A 22,171-nucleotide genomic window follows, 5' to 3' on the forward strand; every position below is an offset into this window, starting at 1 on the left:
ACGCAGTCACTTAACAGTACAACCAGAAGTCAGTCAGTTTTAAACTCAGGAGCCATCTCTGTAAAACCCACTCACTTTGCTACTGCCATACAGCTTAAGGCTGTGTAAGCTCATCTCTAAATAGCACTTAACATCCAAAGTCAAACAATCCAGCCTCAGGGGAGACCAATGTTTGTAACTGCCCATGCAAATTCACTCAGACCCTTTCTATGCAAATTCATTAAGAGTTAAAGACTTTAAAAAAAAAAAAAAAAGAAATCCTAAACTGCTTCCCCAAACTTGTTCACCCTTCCCTCTACCCTTCATCTCTCAATCCTGGGTCCCTCTCTTGTAGTTTTCTTTCCCCCCAACTCCTCCCTCACTTCAACCTATTCTCACTACAACTTCTACCCGATGACCAGATTTCCTCAAGCCAAACTCCCCAGCTCAGATTCTTTTTCTCCTGCTTTAACCTATATTCCCCGTTTCCTCCCAGCATCTTTTTCTGGTTTACTTTTTGTCCCTCCATCCACAGCTCTGTCGCCTTCCCCCTCCAGAACGCTATGCAAGCAACAGCAACAAAAGCAGAAAGACAATGTTTTGATTGTGCTCTCAAATGAGAGATACCATTATTAATGCTCAAAACTCCTTGCAGCTCTGCCTTGAGCAAAGACTGGCACCGTTCTCGCATCGACGCCACAGACTGCGGCAGCGCAGCTAACAGAAACCCCAGTCACTTGTGCTGCCGAAGCCTGACATTGTCAAACCCAGTTCAGTCAAAACCCGCAAGCGCAGAGAAAAATCCTGCGGAGCAACAGTGCCGGTATAAGAAAAAGGTTGCTTTCTTCTCAAGCTCTTTCTTTAAATACATGTTAAGCACAGCTTTTCCCCACAAACACTTACAGTTTTGCTCAGTGGAAACAAGAACGCTACATCCCACGTGTGCCAAACAGGGGAGGCACTAACCCCAGCAACACAACAGGGTTAGGTCAACACTCCAGCGCATCAGGCCGGATTTCTGAGGTATCATCTTAAAAAAAGTGAATACGCATTAACTATCAAAGAACACAAAATTCTGTGGTACGTGACGAGAAAGTTTCCAGAGAGGAAGCTGGGGGAAGCTTTCCAAGGATGTAACATGGGGCTAACAAATTGCCGACAAATGAACTGATAAGAGTGCTTTAGTGCTTACAGTTGTTACTTTGCTTTAATTATAAATTTGGTTCAGATCTCCTTTAGGAATGAAAAAAAGAAAAAAAAAAAGACCAGAAACAAAAAACCTCACTGCTCTCCAATTTAAAATCCACTACTAGTGATTTTTTTCAAGAACACTAACTATAAACTAAATAGTTATCCAGCAAAACAGCAAGTGACAAAAAAAATCTGATGTTCCAAATATTAACACTTTCTGCTCCACTTTTAAAGAATATTTTTAGCACTTTGAGTTTCTGAGTAAGTATAATGGGGAAAACAAAAAAAAAATTCTTGTGCATTTAGCTTGCAAATTCACCTTGACATGTAAATTCACCCTGTAGCTGTAAGATGACAATTCTGATCCAGGATTAAAAAAATTGCCACATTTTTAGTTCAAAGCTGGCCACTGATTAGAACATTAAGCAGTAACATTGTAGCCTGAATTCCATTTAAAAAAAAAATTAGGACACTCAATGCTTGAAACACTTGGGCAATTAATTAATTGTATTTTGCCAAGAAACACAATGAACTTAAGAGTACCTTAAAAACAGAAGCCATACACAAACCTATTGGCATATGAGAACTAATTTTACAGAATGCTATTCACTTAAGCAAATTTTTCAAATGTAAGCATCTAAAATTAGCCTCCATGGTTCAGCAAGACAAGAAGAAGGCAGAAGTTTTAAGGTGAGAGAGGTTTCCAGACAGTTTATTCAACTCAACCATCAGCAAATTAATTTCTTATGTCAAAATAGTCAAATTCCACAGGAAATTGAAATTAACAGTTTAACATCTTTCACCTAGCTCTAAATCAAATCCACATCACAGGAACAACTTACTAAAATCCTGTATTATTATCCAAGATTTTTTTTAAGTTAATAATCATTTTGAGATGATGCAACTTCAAAAAAAAAAAATCCGTAAGAGTTCTATGCAGTTAAAATCCATTGTTTCAGAGCTGGCCCTAGTGTCGGTTTGGTTGTTTGGTTTGGGTTTTTTTTAAACACCACCTTGGTCTGCACACAGGAGTAATTACATTTCGCTAGGCGACACTGTAGAATTGCTCCTTAAGTGACAGCACAGAAATAAAGTCGGCACCGCCTGGCATTTCACATAAACGTGCTCCATCAAATATGACACGACAATCACGGTCCCTCGCTTTTACAGCGAGTATAAAAGTGACTCTGGCTACCTTACTCCGTTCAATTTACTCTCCCCCTATTAATTAAGACAGATGCACAGTTAGACACTTGTAAACAACTTAATGACTATTTTAAAAGCTAGGGCTATTCACTAACACATTCCCATGGATTTTTAGCACAGGTAGTATTTCTGACCTTTCACGCTGCCTTCTGCTGGAAGCTAGTTTTTACAGTAAGTACGGTTTAAGCGCAATTTAAAGGCGCTGCACAAATTATTTCAGCAGTATCTACTCTACACTGATCTATTAGGGCTCTTCAAAGCATTTATACCAGCAAACTTGTATTTTCTGTTAATTTAAGTTCTATTAAGTGGCAATATGAAGCGTACTTAAAGCACAGACCAGGTTTTGTTTAGCCTAACTAAAGACTTCCTACATGCCTCTCTCTCCAGTGAAGACCAACCTAGAGGTTTACAGCTCGGGTTAGAAAGTTCCCAAATTTACACGTTGTATCTGTGACGTGGGAGAAGATGAATTCTTATTTCTTCCACACCCTTCTGCTAAAGGAGGAAGACGCGCCCCACTCAAAAGTGAGATCACGACTCCGAAGCATCAGATGTCTTCTGTGATGGAAGAGAGCAGGTCACCACATCATGGTCCAGGAAGTCTGGAAATCCCAAACATAACTTCAACAGCCATAAACGCAAAGTTAACTATCAAGCTGCAGTACCATACATACAAGTTATTTTTACCTTTAACGTGGCAAGGGCCGGGGGGAAGCCTGTGAAAAGCCTCCTCTGAGGCTAAAGCGGTGTAAGGAGTCTGACTGGCACAAGGAAGTCAAGACAAGAGGCTGTGCTACACAACATAGAAACACAACCCAAAACACACGCATTATGCTCCTTGGATAAACTGCTTTCATTCTACCATTAGAACAGCTAAAACCCTTTTTTTTTTAATAATTTCTAACCAAGATGAGTCACTTTCAATACCATTATACCCATGACCTGACTGGACTCTCCCTAAAACAGAGCAGTTGTGGGATTTACGAAGCAGAACTCGATAACCAAGCCTAAGTACTAAAACTACTCTTACTTCAAAATCCTGAGACATTTCTTACCCTTCCTTACCTACAGAGATTACTTGATGACCCAAATGATTCACAAACAACTCATCTACATATGGGGGAAGCTTACTGGTAGACAGCCAAGTACAATTATCCCTTCTGAGGAATTAACAAGCCTTATTTTTAATAGGAAAAAATGTATCTAGCACTCGCTTTGTTTCTTTCCATGTATTTGACAAGGGCCTTGCACAGTTCTAATGCTTTACGGTATTTCCCATGTAACAGAAGACAAAATGGATTATAATATCTTAGTTTAATTTAATAACACCTGAAGTTAAATTGACCCCGAGCAAATATTTGCAACCTGCATGCATGCACCAGTACCAGTCACTCCTTTCTCTACGACAGAGCTCCTGAAGGAAGACGGCAGCCAAACGCTGGCTCAGCATCCAATCCAGATGACACCCATCTCCTGAGAGGCCCTCAGGAAAGATGACTGATAGACTCCCCTGCCATCTGCACGCACCCGGCACACCACAGCTACAAGGTCCCATGCGTGGATCCCGCTCATCACCGCTGACTTTTGTGCGCTCAGCAACAGTTATTTTTCTGGATCCTCCATTAAACTGGTCCAAGCTTCTAGCGGCGCAGCTACGAGCAGAACATGAGATGTCTGCTCTTCAGAGAGCACTGTCAGAACTGCTGCTCTGGCAAACAAAGGACGCTTTAAGGCCACGGACACAAGATTCTGAAGTCTGGCAACTGAAACATTAAACATTCCAAACACTGTCAATGAGCTCTGAACTTTCCTCACTAACATAATTTAGTAGCAAATTATGGTTGAACTTGTGATTGTTGGCAGAGCAGCCATTCCTGCGTTCGTGTCAAATAAATGTCGGCAAAGCTGTCTGCAAAGGCCAGGGCTGAGAGGGAAAGTGGGCTCTGCTGGAACAGAGAGTCACTTCCGTGGGAGGAATGGTGGGCAGATGGCTACTCAACACTGCTGATGTCCCCCCGTATCAGATTCTCACATGATCTCAAGTCTAAGCCAGCAAAATCTCATCCCCTAAGATGCAGGAAGTTAATGAGGCAAGTCAAATACCACCATCACAGAGCACCCTGCATCCTCAGGTGTCTGGAAAACAAGCTGTAGAAAACCCACTGTCACAGCCTTCGTTATTATATTTATTGTGGAGTTATTAGCAAAAGAGAATATAAGCAGTACTGGCCACTCCTGATACTTGTAGGCCTCCCTGGAGACTCTCCACCACCTCACAAGCTCATTTATTTTTAACAGTAAAACGTGCGCACACACACACATTTAGAAGCACAGTCAAGGTTCATTTAACTTTTTTCTTAAAGAAAAAAAAAAACAAACATCCTTTCTGAACTGCACAGCATTCACTGTGGTATAGACATTTCCTTTGCTTTCCAGCCATGACACTGAAAACACATACATAGAACATGCGAAGCCATCTTCCAAATGTACTCCAAAGGGGGGGGGGGGGGGGGGGATTTACAAAGCAGAACTCGATAACCAAGCCTAAGTACTAAAGCTACTCTTACTTCAAAATCCTGAGACATTTCTTACCCTTACCCCCCCCCCCTTAGGGGGGGAAGAAAAAAAAAAAAAAAGACTGGAAAGTCATGCCAACACAGCAAGAATCACCTTCACTCTCATACTGTTTATTTAGACCATGTTAATTTCTGCAAAACTGCTTTTGGGGAAGGGACAATAACTCACCACCATGGCACACAGATTTGTTTTTCAGTGTGTTACTAATACCCGCCAATACAGAAGTCCCTTACCCAGAAAAAATTAAACTTAAAATTTCAACTAGGAATATCACAAGCAGCCGAAAGAAGGCCCATGATCCAAGAGTTGTAAGAAACAGCATAAAAGGGCTTTAGCTTTCCCCACAGTAACCATACATTCTAAACATTCTTTGTTGCTCCTTCCTGACACAAGCCAGAAACGCAAACATCTGAACAAGAGACTTCCTCAGTAAATTGGGAGGGAGGGAAAGGGTAGAAGGTGTGCCCTAATGATCACATCAGCAGATAATAAAAAAGTCAAGATTAAATAAAAATTTTCTGTAGTACAAAACTTGTGGAAGTAGACTCTTAATCAAACAGGAATATTTTCCATTTGAGAATTTAAACACATGGGCTTTTTATGAAAGTTAGGAGCAGGCTGACCAGCAGTGGTGGAGCAGTGCTTGAAAGCAAAGATAGGCACAGACAGCTGAGAAGCAAGGCAAAGAGGCGTTCGATAAGACAAAGGGAAGGCTATCACCGTCAGCAGGAGGCATGGCAGCATCCAGAAACGCAGCAGACATAGCAACCACCACAGTCCTGTGCACCCAAGGCCTCCTGTCAAACCCAAAGGATCTCGCTGCCAACATTTCCTGTGATAGAACCATAGAATGGTTAGGGTTGGAAGGGACCTTCAAAGCCCATCCAGTCCATACCCCCTGCAAGGAGCAGGGACATCCCTGACTAGATCAGGATGCTCAGAGCCTCATCCAGCCTGGCCTTGAACGTTTCCAGGAATGGGGCCTCCACCACCTCTCTGGGCAACCTGTTCCAGTGTTCTGTAACTCGCATTGTGAAAAATTTTTTCCTAATTTCTAATCTAAATCTACCCCCCTCTATTTTAAAACCATTACCCCCCGTCCTATTGCAACAGGCCCTACTAAACAGCCTCTCCCCATCTTTCCTGTAGCCCCCTTGAGGTACTGGAAGACCGCTATCAGGTCTCCCTGGAGCCTCCTCCTCTCCAGGCTGAACAGCCCCAGCTCTCTCAGCCTGGCCTCACAGGAGGCTCCAGCCCTCTGATCATCTCTGTGGCCTCCTCTGGACCCTCTCCAGCTGGTCCTTGTCCTTCTGAGGTTGGGGGCTCCAGAACTGGACACAGTACTCCAGGTGGGGTCTCACCAGGGCAGAGCAGAGGGGCAGAATCACCTCCCTCGTCCTGCTGGCCACGCTCCTCTTGATGCAGCCCAGGATGCGGTTGGCCTTCTGGGCTGCAAGGGCGCATTGCCTGCTCATGTTGAGCTTCTCATCCACCAGCACTCCCAAGTCCTTCTCCTCAGGGCTGCTCTCCATCCATTCTCCACCCAGCCTGGATTTGTGCCTGGGATTGCCATGACCCAGGTGCAGGACCTTGCACTTGGCCTGGTTGAACTTCATGAGGTTGGCACGGGCCCACCTCTCCAGCCTGTCCAGGTCCCTCTGGATGGCATCCCTCCCTTCCAGCATGTCAACGGCACAACACAGTTTGGTGTCATCGGCGAACTTGCTGAGGGTGCACTCTATCCCACTGTCCATGTCGCCGACAAAGATGTTGAACAGGGCCGGGCCCAGCACGGACCCCTGAGGGACGCCACTCGTGAGCGGTCTCCACATGGACATTGAGCCGTTGACCACCACTCTCTGAGTGCGGCCATCCAGCCAATTCCTTATCCACCGAGTGGTCCGTCCATCAAACCCATGTCTCTCCAGTTTAGAGAGAAGGATGTCGTGCGGGACAGTGTCAAAAGCTTTGCACAAGTCCAGGTAGATGATGTCAGTTGCCCGTCCCTTGTCCTGTGATGCAGTTTTGCTATAATAAAGAGAAGCCTCCTGGTTTTGTATTACCGAAATACTTGACCTGAGATGGTGGCTCCTCTAGAGCATCTCCTCCCACTCAGGAACGCAATGATTGTGTGTATATTCCTACATCCTCGTCCAACACCAAAGAATTGGACTGGGCGCAGCTGTGTGATGCTAGTGTGCTTTTTTCCCCCCACACAAAGAGAATTTAAATACGGGGGACAAGCAGAGATACTTTAAGAGGAAGCCACTATCCATGAACTTTCTCCTACATGCACGGTTTTGCGCATCGAAACTGATAAACGCAATCTGATGGGAAAACTTAAAACCCTGGTATTACAGAAAAGGACCTCCTCTCTGCTATTCGTGCTTTTAACTTGACAAGGCTCACCTTCAACAGTAAAGTCAGAAAAATACCTTTTTTGCAAAGTCACTAGTTCTCTCATTTTTTTGCAGTACTTGAACAAAGCTAGACGTACTGGTTTTGGAAACAGTTAAGAAAATAGTAAGCTTTTAAAGTTAAATCTCGTAGTAAATAGTATCACTCTCTTTCTACACATGGAATCATTAACATAAATTAAGGATGGATGCAGAACAAAGGTTTGGGCTTTGAATAGACTGTCCTTGCCAGGACAATGAACAAACATTTCAGAAAACTTGGAAAAAAACCCAAACCAAGCTAGGCTTCAGATTTGAAAAAAGTTTAGAGTTAACTGTATCTAGAACCACACGCCTGTCTGAGATGATACCAACGTTAGCAACCACCTTTAATGTGCGGAGCCACCTTTCTGAAGGAGACTTGTTACTGCACTGGTATTTTAACCTTGCATTGGGCACTTCATACTTGAAAAAACTGGTTTACATTACTCTTCCACTACAAGACTACTTCCTGCAGCAGATTAGAGAAAATGTATTGAAACAAGAAGCAACGCAAGTCATTCCCATACAAACAAGATGAAGTGAGATCATTAGAGCCTCACAGCAAAGCAAGTGTTACGAGGTAGAAGGCAAGTAGCCATTAGGAACTACAGAAGCAGCAGGACTTTTTACCCTTATTTACCATTATGTGGTTTCTTCCAAAGCAATTTCCCCCCGCTGTGGAATTCTACAGTGAAAAGCATTTGGAAACAAACAAGTTGCATGAAGGACTACTATGAGAGAAGCGTTAAAAATAAGCTTCTAGTTATGAAACAGACACGATCCATCTCCATTTATGAAAGCATTTCCAAGTCAACAAGAAAGAAGGAGCCCAAGCTTACTTCTGAAGAAAGCTGGAGGTCCTCTTAGCAGCCCTTTACTCCAGCTTTAAGTGCAGGTGTTACTAGCTGTAACAACTAAAAATGCTGTTTGTGGTTTCTTTTCTAGCAACACAAAAAACCCTGCATATCGAAAATGAAAGAGCTATTTGCATTTTATTAGAACACAAGTACATTAACAACTGTTCTTCAGAAGAAGTCTCCCTCCTTTAAGCATGTTAACATCCAAACGATGGCCAACTTAACAGCAAGTGACAGCTGTCCCCTGCTTACTGGCTGTTCCCCTGCATGCACATCCTTTCGGTTACTGTAAACTGGACTATGGACTTCAGGAGCCCATACCTCCCAGCCAGCAGATAAAATGAACAAATCCTCCCGAATCCACGCTGAACACCTCAGCAGTACTCCTGATATATTTGTCTATTTAGGCCTTCAAGCCTTAAAAATAAAGAAAAACATTATCACGGAGCAGTTTTATCATGCTGTCAGTTTAACTAGTAAGAACACGTGCAACCATTAAATAAGCTCTGTGCAGTAGCTTAAAAATAGTTTCACATGCCAGCACAAATAACAGTTTGCTAACAGAGCAAACAATAGCCAGGGCTGGCTGACTAAGTAACATGTGTATGTCAAAAGCTAGAGTCCCTTCTCAGTTCCACAACCTGAATGTATTTTCTGTATTTGCGTCAAAAGCCTGTTCAAAAGTCTCCACAAAGTAGAAAAAAAAAAAAAAGACCCAAGACTAATTAGCCGTCCAGTAGTGTAAAAGGCAGCTTGCTCCATGTAGATTCAGCACGAACTAACATGCTTGCTTTGTTTTGAATCTCAGTGTAACTACCAACTTTGTTCTAAAACACCAGGCATTACTTGGAAGGCCTGTGGGGGTACTTAGTCTTCCTTAGTAAAGGGACAGAAATTAGTTCAGGCTCCTGAAAGCCTTTTACAAACTCAAACCCTTACAAATCCGTATCCTTTAATAGACTATTTGTTACTTACTTTGGCCACTCATGGATTCTACTCAGTTCCATAAGCACAGTGCCACTGACAAACAAACAGATTCAGCCACGGAAATACTAACACTGAAGGCAGTAGGGTTTGTTTTTTTTTTCCTTCTCCTCAAGTTATGTCTATGTAACCAAAATTCAGCACTGACTGATCTCAGCTCTTAGTTTCACACACGCTGTCTGGGAGGAGGAAGGGTGGAAAAGGGAGGCGGAGTAGGGGGGAGGCCCGTGCAGGAATGAGGAACAGGAAAAATGCAATCCACTTTATCAGAGCCAATCCCCCTTCTAAGGTTTATACCTATACATATGGTTTATAGGAAGTAACAGACATAAGAATAAACCTTGTACTACTTTTCTGAACAAGTACATTAAAGTACTAAGTCTAGAGTGTATCGAGTTGCCTTACCAACTACGATTAGGCACAATTTGCTACGCAAAAAAAGGCTGGGCTGGTGATTTAACTTGACATTAATGGAAGATTTTTAAACATCACACCGAGTGTTGACGATAGGTTTGTGTGTGTGTGTGTGTGTATGTCCCCCCCCCGTCTTCGATGCCGTCAGGAAAGCGGCTCATGGCCGAACAGGGAGACCGAACACCCCCGGGAGAATCCCCCCTCGACCGCCGCGGGAGGAAGGGCGAACCCGGGGAAGGAGGGGGGAAGGGCTCCCGCCCCCCCGGCAGCCGCGTCCGGCCCGGCCCGGCCAGCGGTCACCCCACCGCCCCGGGGCCGCCCTGGCCCTCCCGGAGGCCCGGAGCCGAGCCTCCCCCAGCCCGCACTCACAGGATGCCGGAGCAGGAGGTGCAGACGAAGCTGCCCACCGTCATGTCGGTGTAGGTGGGGCCGCGCTGGTCGCAGTCGAAGCACTTGCGGTTGGGCGGGAGGCTGCTCATCTCCCGCAGCAGCTTCAGGTGCTTCTCCTCCTGCTTCCGCTTGGCGCTGGCGGCCATGGCCCCGCCGGCGAGGGGACGGCCCGGCACGGCGCCGGGCCCCGCTCACACCCCGACGGCGGCGGCGCTCCGGGGCCCGGCCGGCGGGAGAGGGGGGGCCGGGGCGGGGGGGAAGGGAAGGGGAGGAAGGGGCGGGGAGGGCAACCGGCGCCCGCCGAGGAGCGGGGGCGGGAGCCCGGCCGCCGGCACCGCGAAGGGGAAGCCGGGGAGGAAGGGGAAGCCGGGAAGGGAGGGGAGGGCGGGCCGCGGCGCCGAGGAGGAGGCCGAGGCCGGCGGCGGCGGCGCCAGGCCCGGGGCGGCTGAATGACGGAGCCCGGGCGGAACCTGCGCGACACCTTTATGAGATCAGAGAAGGAGATGGCGGCGGCGGAGCGGCGCGGCCCCGAGCGCTCGCCGCCGGCAGCGCCCCCTCGCGCGCGGGAGGGCACCCGCCCGCCGCGGGCACCGGCGGGCGCGGCCGTTGGGGGCTGCGGCCTGGGGGTCCCCCCGCCTCCGCCCCAGGGTGGGGGGGCCGTGAAACACCGCCCTCCCCGGGACCCCCAGCGTCTCCTCGGCCGCCGCAGGCCCCGCTGCGGTGCTTGGCCGGCGCTGCCCGAGCGCTGAGCCGCGCGGTTTTGCGGAGGCAACCGGATCTGCGGGGAGAACGCGGGGCTCCCGCTGCTTCGTCCCGGCGGTGGAGCTCTGGTCCCGGGCGAAGGCGCCCGAAGCAGCGGTGTCCAGCAGAGCGCAAAATACTTTTAAAAAAAAGATCAATCTACTTCATAATTTGATAATTTGATTTGCAAAACTGCCTGGCGACACTTTTTTTAAGGTTAAATGATTCCCAGTGCTGTCTATTTAGGCTCAGGCCTTGCACTTCTGACATCAGCACCTATGCTAGCGCTAAGGTTCGTATTTCTATTTTCGTCATAATTTTAGTTAAGAACATCCCAGACTTGGTGCTCAACACCAGCTTTCCTCCTCAGACTTCTCTGGATGTGCTCATTTGCCTGAGCTGATCCTTAAGTTTTAAAATCCAGAGTATCTGGGTTTAAAAACCCCACTGATCTCAGGTTTTTCTAATAGGGTTGGCAGGAGCCATTTTTAGTGAAAAATATTCCAGCCTTATAAGGACCAAATTCTCACGGCTTCCTCTACTTTTTCACTTCTCTCTGAAATGCTGGTATTCTTGTTATTCCGAAGGTTTCCTTCTTTTTGCCTTCTCCAAAACATGCTAACATTGGAGATTTGCAAAGGACATAAATGGCCTAAAGTAGATGACCTCAGTTTAGGGGGGGATAGAAAAGTTTAAAGATCAAAACCCAAGTTTTTTTTTCTTGGAAAATCCTTTGGATTGTCCGCAACACCTGCCGTAGCGAACCGTTGCTACGTAGAGTTGCGTTTTGTTTCAACGAGAGCCAAAGGCGCTTTGTAACTGAGGGCGAGAACGTCCCACTTCAGTCGCTTGTGTCACGAACGTGCTTGCATGAGTAGGTGTTAATAAAACCGGTGCCGTTGTCATCGAAGGTGTCTCGTCATCAAAATGTGGAATGAGCTCCTGGGGAAAATCACAAATAATACACATGAATAAAACCCTGCTCTTCAGGTTTACTCTTTGTTTTTCTCTCTCTTTCCTGATACATTTTTCTTGTTCTCTCTCCTAGGACCTGAATATCCTTTCCTACAGCTTCTCTGTCCAAATTTGTTCTTCATTCCTTCCTCCTAATGACCAGACTTTTGTGGTTGGAAATATGCTGGCCAGCTGTTTATGGAAAAGTGCTTAATCCCTGCTGCACCTGCTACAGCTTCTAGCATTAAAATTAATTTCTTAACAAGAGGTAAAACAATGATTTCTTAAGCTTGCAACATCTCTCTTTACATGAAAAACAGAACTCGAAAGTTAGTCCAGTCATGGGTAATGATACCTGAAAGACATTGCTGCAGTAAGCCCTTAAATAAGGGCTAAGAGGGTATAAATTATAATATACAAGCACATAATCTAGGGGATTTATTGCCAGGAGCAAAAGAGACAAGAATCTAAGAATGCGCATTTGGGAGGTGAATGAGACGTTCCCTGTTTGTCGCTAGGATTGAGGTCAATAATATCCATTTTAGAGCAATTAACCCAGCAGGCTACGTGACGTGAGCGCTATCACGCTGAAAGACTAATGGGCTATTAAAGCCATCGTGCTTCGCTAATGACGGGCATACAGAATTAATCCCAGGATTAGGTATATTGCATCTGTAGTAAACGGCAATATTTGTGTGTGGAGGGTGTTCTGAGAACGCGAAGGACGAACACGGGAAGTGTTCCTGGCGGGAATGTTCCTGGATACGCTCTGGTAAAGATTCATCAACTAAGCGCAGATCCGCGTGCTGTGCCTAGCCTTATTTAATCAGTAGCTTTTTGTTGATTAATAGATGCACTTTAGTATGAGATCAAAACAAGAGGAAGTCATAGTAATGTTGATAGACATCATTGTTGATTGTCGACAGTTATTTAAATCTAGAAAATCTAACTGCAGGAAATGGTCAGACAGGTACGACTGAAGTCATTTTCGGCCACCACAGCACTGAAGGTCTGAGGCTGAACGCAGAAGTTCTGGCTCTGAGGATGCCATGGAGGAGGCTGAAGGTATGGGGTGAGAGCCAGCAGGAGAGCAGGAAGTATCAAAAAGACCAAAAGCCATAGACAGAAAAAGCAATTCTTCTGTAGACTCCTCCCTCAACGGTTCATGACCTATCTACTACATCTTCATTGCTAGGACAGCTTTTAGAGTTTCCAAGTGAGAGACTGAAGCTGCTTACAGCCAGGTATCAGGCATTAAACGGCAAGACGCATCCTCTCCTTGCTGCAAAGCAGACCAGAATTTTCCTGCTAACCTGAACAAACCAGGCGGGTTTTCGGAGGAGGACCACAAATAGAATGCCTTCCCAAAACTGATGTGACCGATCAACGTCATCAACTGTAAGTGTCTTTCCTCTTAGCTTGATGCTCGGCTCTTGGCGGTAGTTGCTAAGAGTGAAAGTTCCCTTGTAAATGATGATTTAGATGAGCTTCTTGCAGTCATTAATTTTTCTAAATTGTTTGAGTGGAAAATTTCAATTTGAAATTAATCGAATCAGTGACTAATCCTAAAGTTAGTGTTAAAAATGTGGTTCCTTTTGCCTTGTAGTTCAGTTGAATCTGCTTGAAATTTTTCAATGGGAAGGACTGAGATTTCCTTGTTTCTGACTTGTTCCAAAGCTACAGGAATTTTTCATTTTTTAATTTCAGTGAGAAATTTTGATAGCTGAGGAGGCATTATTCTCTTCCTCTGCTTTCTAGCTGGGTCAGTGATGTTGAAAGGTTATCAATATTTCAACCTTGCCCCTTTATTTGACACAGTTCTTGAATTTCCATCATGCCTTAAATGCACAAGATCATATTGCAGTTGTAATCACAGACTGGGCAGTGGAAAGAACGTGCCTGTATCCAGTTGCAGTGAAGGCAAAACATCTGCCACAAGAATATTTCATACACGAGGTGGACGTGGTTTATTTTAGGTTCATCTTGACATTACCTTTATTTTTAGGGTATGCGCCAACGTTTCTTGTACTGATTTTGGTTTGTTTTGGTCTATCATCATTATTCTATAGGATCCTGTAGCTGAATGATGCTTTATAAACTGTACCACAAATCACAGGACTCTCTGTAAAATAATTCTTCTTGCGTTTTTTTCCAGAGGAACGCATCTGAGGAGAGTGAAACCCTTTGAACTGAAAAGGGAGTATATTGATACTCGGTCCTGTGACCAGCAATAGAGAAATGACAGTGAGCCAGATCGGATTTTACGGTTTCTGGAACTGCCCATGGGAGTGTCAGCAGTACGCAGGGCAGCCCAGCGCCTGCAGGCAGAGGAAAGAGGTTGTGGGACCCATACGAGTGAGGCGAGAAGGAAGCAATCAAATGATCTTAGGAGACAGCGAGCTGAAAGACAGACCTCGGTGGTGGAAGGACAGTTTAACTCCATCTAACTTTTGATTCTAAATTAGGAGAGGGAGAGGCAGAATCGAAATCTAAGCCGCCAACAATTTCAGTACTATTTGGCTACACAAAGTGCTAACCCAGGAAATGCTCTCCCAGCTCTCTGAACAGGAACAGGTTAATATTCAATTAAAGTTTGTATCACATCACTTATTTCTTGATCTATGAATGAGATTTTTATTTAAAGCCCAGTGTATTTTCAAATTCAATTCTTCCTTTTCCACTTGATGACAAGCATTTCCTGCCTGTTTTCTGTAAAACTCCCATGGGAATGAAGAGAGGCCTGTGCTCCTCTCCACTAATGAATCTAAATTATTGATTAGTCAGTCTAATTTGTGGAAACTACTGTCGGTTAGTGCTGCCTTAGAACTGCCTTAGATTGGGCAACAAGAATTACAGGTAATTTGACAAGCATCTTTTGTGAGGGAAACACAATATTAAAATGGGCAGGAGAAGTAATATTCTCAACCAGTGTCCTATTATTTGCCCGTGCTTTACAAAACTCCCATATTCTCCTTCAGAATTCCCTAAAATTTTAGTTATTTTCAGAAACATCACGAGAAGGCTGGTTTGGGGAACACTGGAGTAGAATTAACTGTTCTGAGCAGGCTTCCTTTAGTGCTCGTGGTAATCCTGGAATTTACACGCAGAAAACGGGTCCCAGACTTTCTCATTCTCTAAAAGTCAACCTGAATATATAAAGAATGAAAAAGGTCAAAAAGAAAGGGGAAAGGAGGCTGATTCTAAAACGCCAGGACAAGCCACTACACACCTATCACCCACTCCATCATCTGAAACACCGAGATGGTAAATTCGTGGCACCAATGGAGCAGGGTTTGGCTCTTGCCTGGTGAACAGAGAGTTCTGTATGCTGCAGTGAACAAACCAATGAACATAACCAATGTGGGCATAGCTGGAAATCATGGAGACATCCAGTTGGATTTGATGAAGAACAGTATCTTCACATCAAGCAATGGAGATGGACATAACGAAATAGGGAAATTTGGGAGCTGGAGCTTTCTGGTGTCGGACATTCAAATAGAAGAACGAAGAAAATAAGCTCTGTAATGTCAATATGGGAAAATTCTTCAGTCACCTTGTTTCTGAAATAAAATATTTTAGAAGTGGACTACAAAAGGAAACCTGATCCTTCAAATTTAGCGTAATGTTTCTCATTACTGTAATTTTAAAATCTGAGATCCTGTCACCGAGATTTTTCCCATGAGTCCCTGAGAATTCGTCTTATCCAAACTGCAGTTCCGTTATTCAAGGAGGAGAACAGAGAAGGACTTTATGACTGGCAGTATGACCAAGTTAAAAGTAAGAGCACTAACAAGATGCACAATGAACAAAAACATCCCCAGGCAGTTGCAGTGAATAGATGTGGACAATCCCTGGGAGCTGGAAATCTCCTCTTAAGGCAGGTTTCTGCTGGAGAAGCCTGATCTAAACCCATACAGGGAAAAATACTGCTAAATCCAGTCACATTTTAGCACTTTCCCTCCATGTCATTTAGTTTGGAAGTAAAAGGACAAACTCCCAAATTGTTGTTTAGGATAATTGATTTAACAAGAAAAGTAAAGCCCCTGACATCAAGGCCTCTGGTACCTTCTGCTGTCCAGCACGGGCACCTTCAGTTTCTTGCCTGGTTTCATCATTGCAAGCCACAGCAGCCACAGTTTACAGATACAAACAACTGAAAAAAATACTACATTTCTTTCAAGAATGCACTCTCTCGTTCAGTGGCAGTGATGAGCCTGTCTCTGTGAAACAATGTGTGTGAATTTCACTTGAGAATGCAGATTTTGAAAGTATCTGCCAGTTAGAAAAACTCTTTCTTAACCAAGAGGAAAAAGAGAAGTGCTCATCGGCATGTGACTTCACATGAAAAATAAGCTTTTTTCATTACATGACAGGAATATTTAATTTAATATTTACTGCTTACAGTTTTTAAAAATCTTTAAAAACCGACACAACAAGACAAAACCCAGAAACAAACAACTAAGGCGTGGTGGACACAGTGTTAGTCATATTCTACATCTTGTGTTTGGGGAACTGGAGAAGAGTTAAGTGTTCAGGACATTATTGCAGCCTGACTAGAGCAAAACCTTTTTTTTTTTTTTCATTTGGTTGTTCATTTTGGTTTGTGGACAGGGGAGTTAATGGAAGGGAATGAGTAAATATTCTGAAACAGAACGAGTAAATACTCTGAAACAGAACAGTGAATGAAAAATTGGAGATAATGACCTTTCACAGGAATTTGAGAAACACAGAATTGTTAGAATTTGTGACTAGCAGTCTAATTTCCTTAGAGCTCTCCAAGTTTACCCTGACTTCCCTGAATTATCAAGATCCACTTCATGAGTACTGCCCTTCAGCTTATTTTCCCCTCCCTGCGCGTACCTTTGCGCACACAGATAACTTAACTGCCCAACTGAAATGTGCACGCGTGCAGGCAAGAGATACGGGCAGCATGTGCCCGGCCGTGCCGATTAGCTACCGGTGCCGCGCGGTTGGCTCTAGGCGCAGACCACAGCTTTGGTTACTCAGAATTAGGATCACGAGCGCGACCGTTCAAAGGGAAAATAATTTGAGCAAAGGATGAACAGAGAAGGGTTGTGTAGTAATGAATGAAGCGTCCGTTGTTAATGACCTGGGCCTGTGCCAGGGTAAACTCTTGTTTTACGCTCCTACTCTTTCCATCATGGACTGAGATGGCCGTACAAAGCCACCTGTCGAAGGGTTTAATTCTTCCTGTTTCATCCTCATGATACACCGAGCACCTAAGGGTCAACGAATTTTCAGAGTATTGTCCACAATCTGAGCTTTGCTCTCTTTTCTTTCTTTGCCAGAGCCTCTTCGCGCTGCCAGGCCGTGGCCACGATTGCACCCGGTCCTCTCCAAGGCCAGTTTGATCCCCTTGTGTAACGAAACCAAAATAACCGTCAATACAAACCCTTTGGAAGGACATCTTTGTGCAAAGAGGATGTCTTGTCTTTCAAAAATGGAAATTATGTTAAAGCGTTCATTGCAAGGTTCAGAGTCAGACAACCCAGCAGCAGGTTCTGTCACCAACAGCAAATCCCTTTTGCAACAGGGGAATTTTTATCTACAGGAAAATTTTGAAACTCATTCCAAATTTTGTCATGCATTATCATCATCATCATGTCCCTGATGGTTTTGGTTACTAGGGAACGATGACGATAGTACTCCAGTCAAGAAAAAATGTTCAAACCTGTTATTTTCAAATTGCCTGTTTTTATCTCTCATGGGGTAACGAGATCAACCAAATTCACTCTGACCCGTGATCATCTCCCAAGCACTTGATCTTACAGCCGAGCTTGCAGTAGGCAGCTGAAGTAACCAATTGAGAACTGACAAATTCAACAAGAATCTTTCAGAGAAATAAACCATGAAAGAAGCTGCCTACCTCTGAAACCTGGCAACAATCCACAGGCTTGCTACTGGTCTGGGTTTCCGTGAACTTCAGCAGCCTGCCTGCCGTTTCTGAATCGCGGAAATCATTCCAAACTGCACCCTGAGGCACAGGACACCCAGTGCCAGTGCAGATTCCCAGCTGGGAGAACAATACGCCATGCCAGGGGCATTGGTTTTTGTTTGTTTTTTTTTTTCCTCTCCAAAGTGCTGTCTCGTTGCCTGGTGGACACAGGTTGTTGAACACACCTGCCTGAGAAGATGCTGAAATAGCATCGCCTGCTGTTTGAGATGGAAATTAAATATTTAACATACATTTCTATTGCAAAAGAAACGTAAAAGCAAAACTGGACTGTACTCTGATACTATAAACAGAAAACGATAGGTAAATCACTCCAACCTAAACCCATTAGCCCTCGGGTGATGAAAGCCCCATCAGATTACACGAGTGGTTCTGCCACGCTCATTGCCGCAGGCGTCACTGATGCAGGTCTGTGTAACGGAATAAGCAACCCTCAGATACACACTTTTAGATTAAGCAACCATGTTTTTTTTCTGATGCAATTTAAAAAAAAAAAGAAGTTATTTTATAAACATTTTCAGTTCCTATCATTTGAAATGAAAGAGAATAATTCTCATTAGCATTTGGCAAATGAAGCCATTTTCTCTCTGGATGCTTTTTCTCCTTAAACATTCTCTGACATTGGAATTATTTCTACAAATCATTTTGCTACGTTATCATCCTAAAACTTTATCCCCTAAACTTAGGGGATAAAGCTCTGCCTCCTACTTCTTCTCTTGAAATTATCATTAAAGTAACTGAATTTCTGTATCAGACCAAGCCAGGACAAATTCTTGCTCTCCAGTGGTGGGAAGGCTTCTCCCCGGTGAATCCTCTGCTCTTAACAGAACTCATTCTGTAACGCTTCCTCAGGTTCATTAGTGTTTTCTTAATTACGCAGGGCTGCCCGCATGAAGGAGACGCTCCACAAGAACAGTCTGCAGCCTCTGAACTCCAGTTACTCTGAATTTTCTCTCGTAGGTTAAGCTCTAATGCAGGACAGTGCTGCTCCACCAGCATGCTTCCTTCAGCCTCGAGGAACACGTCATGAATTTTCATTCAGCTGGGCTTAATTACTTGCTTGATCTGGCAAAATCCTCTGCCATACCTCAGAGATATTAATCACAAAACCAGAGACGTCCCCACAAAGCTGTCAGCTCAGCGCGGCAGTGGGTCCGCTACGGCTCGTGACGCACGACGTAAATGGTGGCACCGCGCTCTAGAAGCGGTCAAATGAGCGAGAGCAAAACAGAAACGCGAAACTTCAGAAACGCATCTCCCACATCAGTCAAAAGTGTTTCTTTTCTCAGTTCTAAAAGGTGGACAAATTGCCAGCGGCACTTCCCTCCCCCATCCAGGTACTAGCCACAGGCTTACAGAAGGAAACAAAGACACTGGCGCTGACGAGACGAAAATTTGATTCAGTATTTCTCTCATCGTGTGCGGAACACGGAACTATGGAATCTCTTGCCAGAAGCGAAGGACTAGAGCTACCTATTGTCTGTCTCTACTGAAACAGCTTGCACTAAGTAGTGTTAAAACCTTCCTTTGAAGCTGGATATCGAAGGATTCTTTCAGGACGGTCCTTTTTTTTGCAAGCATGCATGTTTTTAAGGGTTGGAAATGGTACATAAAAATTGGTGAAGTCATTTGAATGACGATTGAGAAGACCGTTTTTAATAGACACACCTAGCCATTGCCTATACAAAGTACCAGAATTAAATACTTAAACCAAAATCATGCCATCAGGACAGAGTACTATCAGGTAATCACTATTTTAAATATGCTACTCAAATTATCATAAAAATAAATGTTGCTGTGATTTATATAAGCATCCCAATCTAATTTAGGGAAAACACAGGACTGCAGAGCCATTGAGATGCCCTGTCAGGGGGAGCTCTCAAGCACATCCAAAACGCGATGAAATTTTCATCTCCTTGGAATTAACAACATTCTCCTGACGTCAATAAAATCAAGAGTTCTTCTGATAAAGAACACCGGTATCAGAACATGTGGGCACAACTGGCAGTGAACACTTGCAGAGGGTAAGGCGTAAGTTTTCATTTCCGTATGGGAACCGGGAGGGTCTGTAATTGTCCCCCAGCGGGAGCAAGAGGAGCAAAAGATGGGATGCTTCTAAAACAGAGCTCAGCCTGTTTCGGGAAAGGATCGTGTGACATGGCTGTGGCGGCGATGGATTGTCTCGATGGGCCAGGAGGCTGTACGATACCTGCTCTGCAGCAATTCAGAGAACACACCTGAACCCAAAACTGGAAGTTCACGTGCGCAGTCACAAGCATGACTGCCACAGGCCGGCAGAAACGTTAATTGGCACCTCAAAAAAGAACGGGATGACAAGGTTTGCTGTCTCCTTAGAGCTACCTTTCTCCCAAAGAGCAGCCCTGGTTTTCAGACACACCATGAAGAGCTGAATTGCAGCACGCCCCGTGATGTAAAGAATCACCGACAGCCCTCAACGCTCTGATTCTGTCATGGGGGTCAGCCGCTTCCACCACGCAGCTGGGCACCACGACAGCGGCTACTGACTGACCGGCTGGTGACCAGTTTGTCTTCCTCATTTATCACCGATTTCTTAGCCAAGCTGAGATGGCACACACACTAAAGTAGTGCCGTTAGATCAGCGGAATCGATTTGAAAAGATAAAAACAATCTGTCCTTACATGTCTGCTTCTCTACACTGAAAGCATTTTGTTAATATGAAACTTCAAAGCTCAGATGGAAGAGAACCAAGCAGTTCAGAGCCCATGTAAAGTTTAGCACAGCACTCCATGAATGTTGAGAGCGAGAAGTAGGGCTCTCCTCATGTTTCTGTACTGCATCATCCCTCTCTCTGTGCCCTGCAAAAGAACAACACCACATCTTTTGACATTTTGAACTCCTTATGGCTTTTTATAGTGACATAACACCAGAGCAGCTTATTTAAATTTTTGATTTATCATAAAAAATGAAAGAATTTGGTATAAGAAATGTCAATAAAAGCTTTAACTTTTCACCGGCAATTTCAAACACCGTATTAACATGGAGATAACCGCAAAGTGACTGTATTTTAATCTCCTGCCTTTAAGTCACAGCAGCAATTAACACAAGGATTATTCCTGGACTTTTTTTAAAGATAAAATTCAACAAAACACTTGGTTATTGTAACCAGAAGAAGCTGCAGGAAGCAAGGGGATAATACAGCACATTCGGTCACATCAGTGAAGAGCTCGAGACACAGGAGCAAAAGCACACACGGAGAACAAAAGAAACTTAATCACATTGAGACATTTTTTCTCCTAATTTCTTAGCCAGGGCCAATAGAGTAGAACTTCTCTTACCTTTCTCAAAATACCATCACTTTTAAAACACCTTCAAGAAAAAGAGAAAGGATCTGGATGACAGAAACGGAGTAATCCAAGAGTGTGCACACACAAGGTTTATTTAACATGTGGAGTAAGAGCAAGTCTAGAGCAAAACTGCCGTTGCTTTTAATGGGTTAACAACTAGCGGTCCCTTTATTTTCATAATTCGACTTATCTCTGTGTCAAAGCATATTAGCATGCTTATGCCAATTAATACGAAAATCAAGAAGGAAAAGCTATAAAGGGTTAGCATACGGCAACGTTTCGAGTGGAAGAAAAGCTGCCGTCTTCACCAGACCCCGTACATACTGATGTCTGTAAATCTACCCGATCTTTTAATGACACTTAGGTATTGGTTATGGCTACTGATTCAGAAAAAGAAAAAAAAAAAGAAGTTGTTAATCTGAAGTATGGAAATGATCCCCCTACTACCATGGGAAATCCTTAAATATCTGCCCGAGTGCCAGAAATTAAAGCGCATACCATAGAAAATGCTTTTCTGACCTTTGGAAGCTCGAAAATAGGACATGTGTTCTTATAAAACTCCTTTCCACTCACACCTCTATAAAAACCCAGTCCTTTCTTTCCCTGTCCCCAAACTGTCTTTCCGTTTGAGCTCCAGACATTCCATACGCGTACTACACAATTAATCGATTTATCTTGCATTACTCAGGTTTTTTCCAGCACGCTACTCAGTAACCCACTTCTCCTAGGACTTGTGCCACGTTCCAGACTGTGAAGCCACAGTAAGCAGATGTTAAATGCTCTTTTAAGGTAAACTGCCAGAAAATGGCGCTTTTTTTTTCTCAAAATACATAAATATGTATAGAAAAAATAGTAGGTAGGTCAAAGTTTGGATGTAAAAAAACCCGCACTGTCACTATTGTCCTTTTAAAATAGGTAAAGGTAAGAGAAATACCTCATCTGGAAACTACAAATAGCACGAGTCATTTCTGTCCTCTTTTCAGATTTTGCCGTTATTCCCCTGAGATGTCGTGTCCTTATTGGCTTTGCTTATGTAAGTGACAAGAGATTCCCTGGCTGGAATTTTTTCTTAACACAAGCAATTCCATTTTAAAGGAGAGACTCACAGTCCTCACACATCTGTTGTCTTCTGGACTG

At 44.2% G+C, this 22,171-nt stretch overlaps 1 protein-coding gene and 1 long non-coding RNA gene across 7 annotated transcripts in view; one reads left to right on the forward strand and one right to left on the reverse strand.

Annotated features, from left to right (window-relative positions):
- Nucleotides 1-10,374, reverse strand: part of AGFG1 (ArfGAP with FG repeats 1) — a 36,985-nt gene extending 26,611 nt beyond the window's left edge. For 2 of the 6 annotated variants that reach the window (XM_086754244.1, XM_086754241.1), the window contains exon 1: nt 10,019-10,373. In XM_086754244.1, the coding sequence (XP_086610370.1) occupies nt 10,019-10,185 (167 nt within the window). In that variant the 5' untranslated portion in view covers nt 10,186-10,373. Of the gene's footprint in view, nt 1-10,018 lie in introns of all 6 variants that reach the window. The other 4 variants (XM_086754242.1, XM_086754240.1, XM_086754245.1 and 1 more) reach the window with 4 other exon arrangements.
- Nucleotides 10,375-11,721: 1,347 nt separating this feature from the next.
- On the forward strand, nt 11,722-15,546 carry LOC147599590 (uncharacterized). Its single transcript, XR_015259331.1, has 3 exons — nt 11,722-12,002; nt 12,661-13,132; nt 13,890-15,546. It is a non-coding gene; the product is annotated as an uncharacterized LOC147599590 (long non-coding RNA).
- The last annotated feature ends 6,625 nt before the right edge of the window (nt 15,547-22,171 follow it).

This window comes from Chlamydotis macqueenii, chromosome 9 (genome assembly GCF_036417535.1).
Source record: "Chlamydotis macqueenii isolate bChlMac1 chromosome 9, bChlMac1.mat, whole genome shotgun sequence".
Classification (NCBI taxonomy): Eukaryota; Metazoa; Chordata; class Aves; order Otidiformes; family Otididae; genus Chlamydotis; species Chlamydotis macqueenii.